The 15,746-nt window shown below is 35.9% G+C and overlaps 1 protein-coding gene across 7 annotated transcripts in view; it reads right to left on the bottom strand.

The window, feature by feature from the left end:
* LOC129258770 (uncharacterized) overlaps positions 1–15,746 on the bottom strand; it is a 29,182-nt gene that overhangs the window by 4,391 nt on the left and 9,045 nt on the right. For all 7 annotated transcript variants that reach the window (XM_064098731.1, XM_064098735.1, XM_064098732.1 and 4 more), the window contains exons 4-13: positions 14,250–14,314; positions 13,409–13,513; positions 11,852–12,017; positions 9,714–9,830; positions 8,689–8,783; positions 6,208–6,236; positions 5,685–5,777; positions 4,595–4,818; positions 3,676–3,786; positions 2,616–2,672 (exon numbers count right to left, since the gene is read on the bottom strand). In XM_064098731.1, coding sequence (XP_063954801.1) covers positions 2,616–2,672; positions 3,676–3,786; positions 4,595–4,818; positions 5,685–5,777; positions 6,208–6,236; positions 8,689–8,783; positions 9,714–9,830; positions 11,852–12,017; positions 13,409–13,513; positions 14,250–14,314 — 1,062 coding nt within the window. The remainder of the gene's footprint in view (positions 1–2,615; positions 2,673–3,675; positions 3,787–4,594; positions 4,819–5,684; positions 5,778–6,207; positions 6,237–8,688; positions 8,784–9,713; positions 9,831–11,851; positions 12,018–13,408; positions 13,514–14,249; positions 14,315–15,746) is intronic.

Genomic DNA, 15,746 nt, shown 5'->3' with positions numbered 1-15,746 from the left:
TTTGACATTAATTTTTTTTCTTTGCAGCAGCAAAAAAAAAAGAACTAGAACTTTAATTTGTCATGAGGATGAATTAGGTGATCTGTCTCCGATTTTCATGATCACGAATACAATCACCATGTTTATTGAGATCAATACGATGATCATATTAAAAACTGAACTTCTATTACGAAGAGAACATGCTGAATACCCTTGAAAAGAGGGAAATGAGAAGTTTTGTGAAATAGGCATGACAGGTGTAGGTACATGTACATGTCATATTAAAAGGGTTTTTAAACTATTTTATTGTGCAATATTTTAACTTTTATACCTTGTAATGGTCATAAAGGACCATTTGTGAAATGTTGAAAAGAAAAAAAAGAAACAAAAAATTCTTGTGTTCACCCCTGGGCTCGAACCCTGGACCCTAAGGACGCAAGTCTGATGCCTTATCAACTGAGCTACACTTTTTCCCATAGACTTTACACATAAGCACTATTTCCCATAGACTTTACACATACATGTAAGCAAATTGAGAGGATCTCAAATCCAATTTTGCAAGAGAAATACGGGCATGATCCCCGCATCTGATCAGAAAATGGAGACCACACTCCAATAGCTTAGAGTCTCAGCTACATGTACAATATACTCCAAGCACAGAGAAAACCAACAAAAACAAATGGAGATATGGCTCGCGAAATAGAGGAATGTAAAATCCAGTTTTGAGAAAAAGTCATTTCCCATAGAGATTGCACACAAAATGAGCGAAAATGACATGCCTCTATAACTTGCCATTTTTCAGGATGATCCATTCCTTTACAAGTAGATATAGCCATCATTAAAAAGAGTATGTCCTCAGCTACAACATATTGAAAACTGAGCAAAAATTGACCAATATTTAAGGAGTTAAAGTCAAATCTGCATAACTATGATGACGTCATAAGTAGCAAAGTGGAAATTTTGAGTTCCGACGCCATTTTGATGATGTCATGATGAAATTAAGAGTCAAATGTGGCATGAAATCATATCTCCCATCCATACTCTATTCGAATCAGAAAAAAAATTGGTGGTCAATGGACTACCTGAAGAGCTATAATGAATTTTGTATAAGCATGTTTTTGCACATATATTGACTATGGTTAGTGCGCATGCGCGTGCTGTAAACTTTGATGGAGGCTAATTCCGTTATCACTTGTCGTAAAATGTTGATCAAGGTATCAAATTACTCACAATTATATTATCAATGCATTGATATAAAAAAAAATGGCGATCCTATGCTCTATAGTGCCATTAACCCTAAAAAGACTGGGGGGGGGCTGATTCAGCCCCCCCCTCGACATTTTTCGCGATAAATCTGTAATGCGAAAAGCTGGCGCCGCGCCGTTCCATGACTTTTTTCTTTCAAGTCTTGCGCAACTTTTGAGACCAAATTTGCGACCCCCGGGTACGTGGTTCCGAAATTACGCAACATTTCGTAAGTACATGTCGACCCAAAATTGCTAAAAAACGTGAATTTGTGTACAAATCCAATGCAAATTGTGTTTTCATCCAAAATTCATAAATGTATCATTATTTTCAATTTTACTAATCAAACTAAATTAATTTCATCTTGTTTATGGTCAGAATAAAGTCACGGATGATTTTCATTGAAAAAACAATAAAAAACAAAAAGTAAAAAAACAAAGAAATACATAAGAAATTTTTAAAACAATAAAATACATAAGAAAAGAATTGTGATGTTGAATTTTTTTTCATGTACATTTGATTAGAATCCTACAAAGAGTCTATGAATAAAAAAAAATAGCAGTTTAGAGGCCTTATTTAGTTAATTAGAGCAAATCTTTGATTTTACGCATAAATTAGCATAATTAATGAATTTTGAAATTTTTCAGAAAATTTGATCCTACAGTCTTGGAGATTATGCCGTGGGTAATGCACGTGCCAATTTTCGTCGTGATCGCGCGGTCGACGGCCGAGATCATAGGGGGGGGGGCTGAATCAGCCCCCCCCCCAGTCTTCTTAGGCATCAAAATAGCCCAGTCTATTTAGGGTTAAGCGTGCGTAACTGTGCTTGCGCGCAAATTTTTGAAATGCTTAAAATGACCTGATTCGTTCTCTACTTTGGTCAAAAAGTGATTTCGAACATTTTAAAACTTTAAAGTGCGCGTATGCGCACGTCGTGACCTTTACATGACCTTTGATGACATGGGTAGTTGACCCTTAACCTGAAGTTAATGGGATGTAAATATTGTTAATTTCTTATAATTGATAATGAAGATATGATTGATAATGTGATTTTACAAAATGGCATCTAGATGACGTCATGATGACCTTTTGACCTTGAACTTGCTTATACACATCACATGATAAGTCCCAATATCTGATGATATTTTGAAGATAATTGATGATGTAGATTTGGAGATTTTGTGCTAATGAACAAGAAAAGGGCGGAAAAATAAAAATAAATAATAAAGAAAAAAAAAGAAAATTCGTACGAAATTAATAGTTGATCTGTCGATTGACAGATCACCTAATAACTTATAAAAGGTGAATGAGTTGACAACTGGGACTTCTTTTTACTATATTGTTGGTTTGGGCTGGCTGGACAAATATAAACTCCATTAAAAACAACTTACCACACATTTCAATGGGGGCTAGTAATCCAGTATTCCATGATTTGGTAAGTAAATCAACTGAAAAACAAAACAAAAGATGATAAGAATCAAATCAAAGATCAGAGAGACACACAAACACAAAAAGAAATTCCTCAATCTATCAATTCAAAACAAATAGTTTGTGGAGACAATTTTACCACTCCTGCCCAACCCCATACAGACCCCCCAAAAAAGTCTCTTGAGAGATGGAGTGAATTTTCTCAAAATACATCTACACGCATAGCCACACAGCGCAGTGCAATATCTATGGTAGGGCTATAGACAAGAGTTAAGAAAAAATCCACAAATATTGTGTTGTGGAAAAAATCTTTGTCAAGAATATGGGAGAAGTGAAACCCAGCATTTCAATTGTCAGAATAAAGCTCAAATCCAATCTTTGTAGACTGAAATTCTGATGGTTACCAGCATCTCAATGGAAAATTTAATAGTTTTCAAAAATTGATTATGACTGGAGTACGGAAAACACTTCCAATATGTTAAGACTGGGGAAAATTGGGGCACTTGGTTCTTAATAATATATACACATAATTTATAAAGTGCTTCATATACAATATTCAAAGTGCTAAAAAGAAAAAGAAAGAAGTCTATACACAATATCTAGTTAAACAGAACAACAAAGGAACCGGAAGTGGAAACATCATTACAAAAATTATATAGGGATAATCGGTATATATAACTTAAATAAATTGAGTAAATTGAAATAATCCTGATAAGTAAGAACATATACATGCATGACTTAAAAAAAAACACAATATCATTATCAATGTATACTGACTTAGGGGTATAATTAATAATTTTATACAGAACACAAGAGAACAGGCAAGAATCATGCATAAAGCTGTGCGATTTAAGGGGCTTTCACAATTGCCTGTGCAATCGTTTATTTACAAATATATGTTGCACAAAATCGCAACGGTTGTAAGCAGTCGTACCACCCATTGCGAAAGGGGCTTTACAAGCAGCAGGGTGAAGTAGCCCATAGACCCCAACGCTGAAACAGATCTGTGTTGTGTGAACTCACCGGCTTGTGAGAGTAATCCATGCATGCCTTGTCGTATTGTCTTCACACCCACGGCACTCCAAAAATCTAGCACTGTGTGTAAGGCCAGGAAGGGACTGTAATCTCTTAAACCTTTTGACAAAATGATGGAAGAAAATAAGATGAAATCAATTCAACCTACTGTCACAGCAAGTAGAAGTCACCCTTGGAACTTCTTGCTGATGACTATAATGTTGAAGATAATAATAGTCAGTTCTTTTATAGCGCATAACACATATTCATTCCCCTTAAAATCTCGACCGTTGATCGCATGATCGCGATGAAAATTGGCACGCGCATTACCCGTGGCTTAATCTTCAAAACTATAAGATCAAATCTTGCGAAAAATCTCATCTCAAATTATGCTAGTTTATGCGTAAAATAAAAAGTTTGCTCTAACGATGCCCCTAAAATGCTAATTTGTGGTTCACAGACTCTTTATTGGAATCTAATCAAATGCACCTAAAAAAGTTTCATCACATTTATTTTCTAATGTATGTTATTGTTTTATCAAATTCCTATATATATCTTTTTTTTTACTTTGTTTTTTCAATGGAAATTGTCAGGGACTTTATTTTTACCATAAACAAGGTGAAAATAATTGATTTTAATCAGTAAAAGGAAAGATAAATATTTATGAATTTTTTGCTAAAAAGACTATTTGCATTGGATTTATACACAAATTCAATTTTTGGTCTGCATGCACTTACAAAATGTTGCATAATTTCGGAACCGAGTACCCGGGGTTGCAAATGTGGTTTCAAAAGTTGCGCGAGACTTGTAAGAAGTCAGCGAGTGACGCGGTAAAACAATTGTGTGGCGCATTTAGCGTGTCTTATTACCGTTAAAGCTTTTCTGCTTGCAAACTCTGGAAATGTAGCAGACTATTTAGTACACATACCTGACCAGATAAACTCTGAGTTAAACCCACTACCGAATCCATGTGATACAACCAGAGGTCTTGTTTGGCTGCGAAGCTCCTCTCGCACATAGAGAAAGGCACATCCCTTGGGGTTACACAACCATTTGTGGGCGTTGGCTGTGTAGTAGTCTGGGCTCAAGTCTTTCATATCAAGTGGCAAGGCACCAAGAGCATGGGCCCCATCTATCAGTACAGGAACACCCCTGCAGCGCGAAAGGATCACATAGAAAAACATTTGTTTGCTATTTGGAAATCATCTGAGTCCTATCTACAAAGTCATCAAAAGACTGTGAAAAAAAAATTAGGGTACAATATAAATGGTAAATTCGCTGATCACTGTTCATATACTGAAGACATCTTTCGAAGAACCGCAATATTTGTGGCTGTTTTGCAGATATACGAACACGAAATGTCTGTGTTCTTTCAGAAATCTAAATTTCTAGGTCTGTGAAAAGCCTAATCTTTGATCTCTAAACACCCCAACATCATTATATCAATGAACGTTTTTTGGTATATATTTCTAAGGGAACATAACTTTCGGGGGGGGGGGGGGCATTTGGAGCTAATATTTTACAATAACCCCTCTAGAATTGTTGACACATTGGGAAAGCTAGGTTGATATCACAATGTCACGGGGGTGGGGTTTGAGGTGGAAGGGAGCGGGATGAAACTTAAACAGTAAACAGTGACATCCTGTTTAGGTGGGGGAGGGGCAGAAGATGAAAAAGAGGACATTGTTTCCTCCTAGACAATAATTCATAGTATTTTGAAAGCTTGGGAAAAGAATTTCAGAGAGCTTTTCACGGTGGGAAATTGGCAATGCTCTATTCCTCTGCTCTTTCGCCATTCCTTCCTCTTGTGGGTTAGATGTATACCTGGCAGGAATTTACTCTTGAAAAGCTTGAGCACGTAACAGAAGCTCGGCTAAAGCTAGGCTAATTTTGCCGCATTTATTTTAGAGCACTCATAGATTTCTTAAAACGAGCTTTGTAAGCAAGTACATGTATACTGATTATCATTTTCATTCTCTAAAAGTGAGTTGTGGCCCTTCATTCTCTTTGGTACTTACCTTTCACGGCAGATGCTAATGAGCTCCTTGACTGGCATGATAAAAGCTGCATTGCTTGGAATGTGATCGAATACCGCTAGCCGGGTGTTTGAACTAAACCAAAAACAATAACAGAAATGATAACAAAGATGAAAGAAGAGAACAGCATTACTTGAAAATGTAATTTTAGACTGATAGCTACCGGTAGGCATTTTGAATTAAACGGTAAAAAGAATATTTGCTGTGAGGTGGATGAAAAAGAAAAGTAAAAAGAAAATTGAATTTCTACATAAAAATTAAAGCAATTCTAGTGCTTCATTCAGAAATAGATTTACTGCCAAATTATAATTTCATGCATAAATTAGTGAAATGTAAACATGTAGATTACGTCATTTTCTTCCATTATGCAAATATTTGTCACAATCTGTGGCCAAAATCTCAAGATGGGGGGGGGGGGAGGGCAATAGTGGCTATTGAAAAGAATATATTCATGTATTAAAAGAAAATTACTTTTGTTATTTATCATACAGTCTGTTGAACTGACCTTAATTTTGAAGAAACCAAGTCCAGAATCTACATGAAAATCAAAAGAAGGGTGACGATAATGAAATGGAAATAAAAACTTGAAAGGAGACTCTACCAAGGAATATTGCTTGGGACAACAGGAATTTGTTTTACTATAAAGGAAGGGGGTGGTACCCACATAATCTGATCTGAAATATTGTTTTGACTTGGACAAACTATCTGCATTATGGACTGATTGATAACTCTTTGCCTGCTTTGTACCAACTAGAGTCATATACATGGGGATACCAACTTCAACTCAAGTCACAATGCATTCACAATACACATAGTGTATTAAGTCTATTGTTCATGCAATATACACAATAGTGATGTGTGCATTGCATTGTACTGTGTAGACGACTAGACATACACAAAAAGTTTTTCTTTCCAATAAACCAAAGGCTAAATGTGAGCTGAATTAGAAAAGCGAATGCAAATCCTCTTTTAAGATTGCGCCTTGGAATTGATGTGGTGCAGGAATGATTCTATCAGTGGCGGGCAAAGAGTTAAGAATTCAACACCAATATCAACGAAAGTGTATCACATAAAAGTTAAACATATGTTCTGAAAATATCTACACCATGCACTACATATTTGCTCTAATCTCTCACAATATTTTTCACAAATACTATTAGCTAAATGAAACAATATTTGAATATATCAATTCCATTAAGACAACTCCTCCCTCAAGATAACACCCTGCTCTTCACATTCCTAAGCAAGTAGAATTAAATACATATACCTTACCAGGGGTATAACTGTTGTGATTGGGATTCAAACAGTCCCTTATTTAGAAGCTTTAAAAACATTTCAGTTTCTTCTGAAAGCTTAGAACACACAATCGTGAAACATCATAAAAATTATCATAAATATGAGCAAAATTGACACATTCATTGAGAAGTATGTGTTGAACTGTGAGCTAACATTCACAGGTGGATCCGTCTGATTTTACTTGTTGACTATTGCAGAATCAGCAGTATTTTGTTTATATGGCCATGCAACTATGGAAGCTTAAAAGTGCAAACCTAGATAGTCAGATAATCATTTGGTCAAGTCTATAGTCCTTGCAAAAACATGAGATGACAAGATCTCGGATCTTGTCATGTCTACATGCTGTTTGAGAGATGATCATGGATCCAAGATCTTGTCATCTCATCATCTCTCCCACAGGATGTAGACATGACGAGATCCAAGATCTTCTGATCATCTCTCCAAAAGGATGAAGACTTAACAAGATCCGAGATCTCGTCATCTGGTAATTTTTTCTAAGGGATGTAGACATAACAAGATAATTATCTAAACATCTGGGTCGCATTTTCCATACGTAACAAATCAAAATGTTTTTAACATAAATTTATAAACATAGAGATATGATTTTATAGTATACAAATAGCGAATAGGCATGAGTGCGATGGTGCAAGATTTCGCATGAGGTGAAAGAAAGATGCTCTATTCAACGAGGCGTTAGCCGAGTTGAATAGAGTGTTTCTTTCTTTCACCGAATGCGAAATCTCGCACCATTGCACGAATAAGAATATTCGCTATTTGTGTTGTACAACGCCTCGGAGTTTAGCGAATTTATGAAAAAACAAAGAGTTTTTCCTGCAGTAATCTATGAAAAGGGAGCAAAAATATGGAAAGCGAAAAGCAAAATCCCACAAGCGAACACCTCGGGCAGCATTGTGCATTTAGCCAGCAGGCTATATGCGTATTGCACCTGCATTTTTACTGAGCGCAATGAATTGAATCCTATTGTGACGTCACCTCCTAAAGCCGTGCAACGGTACATTTTTGATGGTACGTCTTTTGTGCAACGGTACGAATGTTTGACATTCAGCCTCCCATTTGCTCGCGTACAACAAGCTAAGTAGGCGTTGTACAATTTGTAATAGCCCTGTACCCAAATATACCATATCATGCTGTCCCCATGAAAGAAGGCATCAATAATTGTACGCCTACTTAGCTTGTTGTACGCTAGCAAATGGAAGGTTGAATGTCAAACACTCGTACCCTTGCTCACAAACACGTACCATCCAAAATGTACCGTTGCACGGCTTTAGGAGGTGATGTCACAGTACAATTTAATTCATTGCACTCAGTAAAAATGAAGGTGCAATACGCGTGTAAGCCTGCTGGCTAAATGCGCAATGCTGCCTAAGGTCATGTGCGCTCGTGGGATTTTGTTTTCGCTTTCCATTTTTTTGCTCCCTTTTCATAGATTACTGCAGGGAAAAAACTCATTGTTTTTTTATATTTTTGCTAAATTCCGAGGCATTGTACAACACAAATAGCGAATATTCTTATTTGTGCAATGGTGCGAGATTTCGCATTCGGTGAAATAAAGAGAAGCTATGTTCAACTCGGCTAACGCCTCGTTGAATAGAGCATCTTTCTTTCACCTCGTGTGAAATCTCGCACCATCGCACTCATGCCTATTCGCTATTTGTATATTATCACACACCTCTTGATTTGATGTGAGGGGTAAACTGAGATTCTCTTCTTGGTATTCAAGATCCAGCGATTCAGCTGTGTGCTTCAGTAGCTTCTTCACTGCACCTACATTTTAAAAAGAAAAAAAAATGGTTAAAGGCAAAATTCACCCAGACAGAAAGTTTGTTGTAAAATAGCAGAAACAAAAAATATTGGTAAAGGTTTGAAGGAAATCCATTAAAGAGTAAGAAAATTATTTGAATTTTAAAGTTTTTGATTTGACTGCCCCTCTTTAAACAGTTTTCTTTAACCCTAATCAGACTAGGGGGCTGATCATCCCCCCTTGACATTTTTCGCAATAAATCCATCGTGAAAAATTTGACCAGGTCGCTCGCTGACTTTTAATTTCAGGTCTTGCACAACTTTTTAGACCAAAATTGGGACCCCCGGGTACTCGGTTCTTAAATTACGCACCATTTCGTAAGTGCATGCGGACCCAAAATTGCTTAAAACGTGAATTTATGTACAAATCAAATGCAAATAGTGTTTTGAGCCAAAATTCCTTTAACTGATTAAAATCAATTAATTTCATCTTGTTTATGGTCAAAGTAAAGTCCCCAATAACTTCCTATACATAGGAAAATAAATGTGATGTTGAACTTTTTTAAAGTGCATTTGGTCGGATTCTTATAAAGAACTGTGGAGAAAAAGTTAGCATTTTAGGGCCTTGTTTAGTTAATTAGAGAAAACTTTTGATTTTAGCATGAATTAGCATAAAAATTAGCAATTGAGATTTTTCGCAGAATTTGATCTTACTGTTTTGTAGATTATGTCATGTAATCGACGGTCGAGATCTCAAGGGGGCTGAACCAGCCCCCCCCCATCCATAATTGGAAAGTAACTGGAAAATATTAGTAAAACACAAAGGCAAGACAATTTGAAAGCTTGGCTCTTGGTGTGGTATCCCTTTGGCAGCTCATACAGGAAGCAGTTCTCTGATGATAAATGACGTGATCCACTGGAAGGAGTGTCATGCTTCGTCAAGTTAATATTTACCATACGTGATGTTGAGGCAGAATATCGTCTCCCCCTTCTTGAATGGAATGCTCCTGACAACTGCATTGATGGCTGTGGTGACATTGGGCACAAGGACTATTCCACTTGCTTCACTGCCTGAAAAAAAGGGGGAGATGATACAGATAGAAATACAAAATATAGTTACGGGCCCCAGGAATGTTTTATTCTAACCATATGTGACTACTGTAGCTACCCCAAAACCAACACAAAGTCACCAGGAAAGGTTCTAAGTAAATAGCAAAAGTAGTAATTTGGTCTTCTCAAGGCAAAAATGAGAAAATTAGCTCATCTCCAAGACTAATTCTTCTTCTTCATACTGTTGAAATTTCAAGTTGAGAAGTCAAATGGAAAACAACATACAAGAGTTTCTTTGACAAAAGCTTTCGCAGATTTGTTTCAAATTTTCATTCAGATTGTAAGTGGTGAACATCTCACACTTTAATGAACCCAAACTTCATTCCTTGCTTTCTCCTTATTTTCTGAAGCTTTTGCCAAAATTCTTCAATATTCAATCCAGTGGTTGTGTGGGTTTTTGTTGATCCATTTTGACAAATTATGTATCATTTTGAAGCTAGGGATTTGCTTTTCTAAGCTCAGTAACAACCTTGTAATATATTTTGGGTGACTTATCGTTGGTTTTGGAGCGGCAGATCACATATTATGCGTGCATGTCATCGCCTTCACCATATCAACACAGGCAAAAATCAGCCTGTGCAAGTACATTTGCAGGCAGGTAGGTAACATATTCAACATTCCCTCAAGGCTAACAATTTGTAATAACCCAGCAAATATGGTAAAAGGACAAGTCCACCCCAACAAAAAGTTGTTTTGAATAAAAAGAGAAAAATCCAACAAGCATAACACTACAAATTTCATCAAAATCGGATGTAAAATACATGTAAGAAAGTTATGACATTTTATTAAAAGTTTCGCTTAATTTCACAAAACATGCATATCCTGGCTGGTATGCAAATGAGGAGACTATGACATCATCCACTCACTATTTCTTTTGTATTTTATTATGTCAAATATGAAATATTCTAATTTTCTCCTCATTGTCAAGTGATACAATGAATTCCTCCCTGAACATGTGGCATTAGCATTGTTTAATACTATATGTTTCAGTCGAGTTGCTCCTTATTGTCAAATGTATAATAAAATGAAATAGTGTATAATTCAAACAATAAAAAAACCAAAAGAAATAGCGAGTGATGGACATCATCGACTGACTCAACTAGTTGTGCATATCACTATTTTGTGAAAAAATAAGCGAAACTTTAAAATGTCATAACTTTCTTATTTTACATCTGATTTTGATGAAATTTTCAGCACTATGCTAGTATGGTTTTCTCTATATATTCAAGTCAGCATTTTCCTGGGGTGGACTTGACCTTATATGGACCATAATATCAAAAGTTACCAGTGACGAACTTAACGCTTAACCTATATAGGACTGCCAGACAAAAGCAGACAAAGCAATGACTTACGTTGAAATGAAGCCTCAATTTGTAATTGTATAGTACTTTCAAACAAGACAGGTGAATTAGATACATCGTTTTGAGGGATACCTACATGTAGAATACACTAATTGTGTGCTTTGTGAAATGTCAATATTTTTGTTGGTCCTCCCCCCCCCCCAAACGACATTGCAGTCTCATTATGCAGAGAAGTTGAAAGGGGCAAAACACCGATGCTATTTGAATTCCTTCATTCTCAGTCTATCCGTAGTAGCGCAGTGCTGATTCAGCCCCCCTCGACACTTTTCACGATGAATCTGCCCCACAAAATTATTTGACTGCGTCGCTCACTGACTTTTTACTTCCATCTTTCACATAACTTTGAGACCAAAATCGCGACCCCAGGGTACGCAGTTCTGAAATTATGCAAAATTTTGTAAGTGCATGCAGACCCCACATTGCATAATTTCGGAACCACGTACCCAGGCTTCGTAAATCTGGTCCCAAAAGATGCGCAAGACTTGAAAGTAAAAAGTCAGCCAGCAGAGCGGTCAAACAATTTTGTGGGACTGCATAGTGATGAAATTTGTCGAGGTGTTTGTGTCAGTTTAAACAGGGTTAAAGTGTTAAAACCTCGTAATAATGCCAATCGGTTTGTACCTACAAATTCAGCCAGTCTCCTAGTCACATAAGCCATATGTGGAAGGACCTCTCTATCAAAGAATCTCAGTGGTTGTCTTTCTATGTAGCGCTGCCACTGCTGGGCAACCTCTAAGGCATCCTTGAGGACTGCTCCGAAAGCCCCATGATTCAAGAATGTACAATCCTGTAGAACACAGATGATCGCTCAAAATGAAAATCAATGCTCTTCGTTAGTCTGCAAGCACAGACTCAAACTTGACAATTAAATTATATTTTCAAAACATAATTCCATATTCATTTCTCAATGTGAACCTTCCACTTTGCGATTTAATTTTATATCCCAATCTCAACCTTCTTCAGAACTTTTAGATTTGTTTATTGAATTTAGTGCATGTATTTCAGTTATCATTACCATATTATGGCTTTCATTTATAAATATCTTTGGAATCTATTTCGTAACGTGCTCTCATCTATAATTACCTTGTAAGTTTAATATACCAACATCAATTAACTAATTGTTACTTTATATTATTTGACTATTTAATTTCACTTATGTTACTATGAAATTTATGTTTACATTGTAATCTTTGTTTGTATCAGTCTCCCGACCGTTTTAACAAGGAAGTATTTTGTACAATAAACCGAAATGAATGAATAAATGAACATTCACAAACTATACCATGTCTAGAATGAAGACTACTCAAAACGCTCTCTTTGTGAATTGGTGTCTAATAATTTGTTAGAAGCAGCCACACAACATTGAGGGAATCTAGTCTCACTACGTCAGACTCTGCACTTTCACAATGCAAAAACCCATGGTCTGTATTACCCTCAAATCGTGACCACTAATTGCATTACTTTGCTATTTTTGTAATAAAATTTTCATCAGGATGAATTTCCACTTCAAGTTCAACTTCAATTTTTTGATGCCAATGCATACACTAGTATGCATAATCTCAATGGGGATCACAATAATAATAATCATCGCATTTATAAAGCGTTTTTTCCAGAGGATACAAAGCGTTGTTGATGGAATAGGACAAGTTAAGGTGTATGGTTTTAGTGCATATCCCCTGAGCATTGTCTGACTAATGGAGCAATTTGTTGGAAAATACTTGCACCTAAATATTAAAGAACAACTCAAAGTCACACTAAAACTTTCTCGTGAAACAGTACCCAGTCCCATTACATTCAACTTTAATAGGGGAACTTATTGAAGAACAACTCAAAGTCACACTAAAACTTTCTTGTGAAACAGTACCCAGTCCCATTACATTCAACTTTAATAGGGGAAATTATTGAAGAACAACTCAAAGTCACACTAAAACTTTCTTGTGAAACAGTACCCAGTCCCATTACATTCAACTTTAATAGGGGAAATAAATATTAAAGAACAACTCAAAGTCACACTAAAAGTTTCTTGTGAAACAGTACCCAGTCCCATTACATTCAACTTTAATAGGGGAAATAAATATTAAAGAACAACTCAAAGTCACACTAAAAGTTTCTTGTGAAACAGTACCCAGTCCCATTACATTCAACTTTAATAGGGGAAATTATTGAAGATGCATTTACCTTAAGCAGAAAGTGCTTTCTCCTTGTCTCTTCTCCGAACTTCAAGCCTTTGCAGTTGGCAAAATCTGGGACACTAAACGGGAAACTGGGTGGTACGTAAGACTCCTGGAAGAGAATGAGGAAGAAGTACATGTATGCACGAAGGTTAATTAGCAATGCATATTGCAATTAAGCTCTTGGTCTAGGAACAAAAGGATTGAGGTGGAATCATTAAAAACAGCAATTTTCATCACCTTTTTTTTAGTCATTGCACCCCTCAAAGAAATAAGACTAAAATGAAACTACATTAATGTCAATGACAAGAATCACAGTACTAAAACAAAACAAAAAATACAAAGGCATAGAATCAATATGAATTGAAAAAAAAAAAAAATTATGCAAAATAAACAACAAATACCAGATCATGTACAATAAGAATTAAATTGAACATTAAATTACACCAGAGATAAAGGGTGATAGGAAAAAGTACTGGACTAACAAGAGCAATGAGAAAAAAGACAAAAACAGAAAGAAACAAAAGAGCAAGTAGAATTACATTGTAGAGGCGAAAGAAAAAACAACAATAGCATACAGTAATAAACAAGAGGGCGTAACTGATTATAAAAACAATAATGGGGGAATATAACGAAAATATAAAACCATACACCAGGAGTGTTGCCATAAATCTCCACCCATGCCTATCACAGCAGCCCTGTAGGGCAAGTCACTGTCGGGAATACAGGAAATTCAAGGGTGGCAAGCCCACAGTCGAGTTGAGGTGGGCGCCCAAGGAAATCTTCACCATCGCTTGGCTTTGCAATCTACCCCCATTAAAACTAATACCTGAGCTTGAGCAACTCACCTCTGGCGCTTCAACAAGTTCTTGCACGTTGGAAGAATGGAAAGATCCAAAATCTCGCTTTGTTCCTGGACAAAGTAAAAAAAGGGCATCTTTTCCTCTTCGCTCCATACGAATTCATCATTTTAGAAAAAGGCTTGCATTTACCGGTATTATTGGCAGGTGTTGGAGATACAGTACATGTATCCACTATAGAGGTGGATAGGTAACAAATAACCATCATGAGCTTTCCATTTTAATTCACTGGGTTATTTTTTATTTTTCTATGACACTGTACTCTAAATGTTCGGTGAATATAACATACAGGAGGAGTTTCATTTTAATATTTTCCGATTTATCCTAATTCTTCTCTGTACACAACGGATCATATCCTGACCAAAATAGACTTGATTTGTCGGTCTAGCTATGCATTCTACTGTACATTAAAGGGGAAATTCACTCTGGGTTTATTGTAAAAATAACAGAAAAAAAGAATACAAAAATATTGCTGAAGGTTTGAGAAAAATCAATCGCAGAATAAAAAATTTATTAGAATTTTGATTATGTGATTTATGACGTCATATGCAAACAGCATTCCTACATAGCGAATAGTAAAAAAATCAAGATGTCATTTTCTCAGAAAATTTATGGTTTAAGGACGTTCCACAGTTATGTTTGTGCGCATTGTGATCTGCGCATATTTTACACTCTGCGCGCTGACGTCACAATGGATGAACAGGTGATTAATTAGCTGTGGGTATGAGCTGATTTTTCTCATCATCTGCACTCTAACTGCAGATCTGATGCATTATTTTATTAGGCTAAAAAACTGGAATTATTCCATGGACCATTTAAAAAATATCTCTACAATTTCAAAATACTTTACTCTGCAGTGCTGCCAAGAATCACGAATATGACACCGAGTTTGAATAAATGGTAGAGTGGTTTTGATTTTTTCTTCACATAGATACAAAGCATTTGGTGCATTTTTTTGTGTTTTAAAAAGCACATTTGCTCTAATGAAAATGCTGATAGTTTGAAAACAAGCATATTTGCACCTCTTCGGTATACCTTCCTCTATACAACTATGCACATTTTAGTGAAAATGACATTGATTTTGAATATAGTGCAGCATTCATTGTACTTTTGTAGTTTGTTTTTGAAATTTCACATTTTTGAGATTGGGTTTTTGTTATCTTTTACACCATTTCTAAGAACTGACAGTGCTGTTAGACTTAAAATTGTGAACAAAGAGCATTACAAATAGATTCTCCATTGTAACGATACAATTATTAACTCTCTTGCAAAATTTGATGACCTTTTCATGTATTTTGACTGAGTAATAGAGGTTTAAACTCATTTTAGTGATCTTGCGAGGTCTAAAAATGCAAAACTATTTTGAATGCGCAATTCATAAGAACATCCAGTTGGTTGAACTTTGAAGCTCAATTGCAAAAAATCAAGCACATGGACCTATGTTATTTTTTGCATATTTCGAATGTTCAGGTTCTAAAGTATCTA

Source organism: Lytechinus pictus, chromosome 4, assembly GCF_037042905.1.
Source record: "Lytechinus pictus isolate F3 Inbred chromosome 4, Lp3.0, whole genome shotgun sequence".
Lineage (NCBI taxonomy): Eukaryota > Metazoa > Echinodermata > Echinoidea > Temnopleuroida > Toxopneustidae > Lytechinus > Lytechinus pictus.
This window is presented reverse-complemented; position numbering and strand designations above follow the sequence as displayed.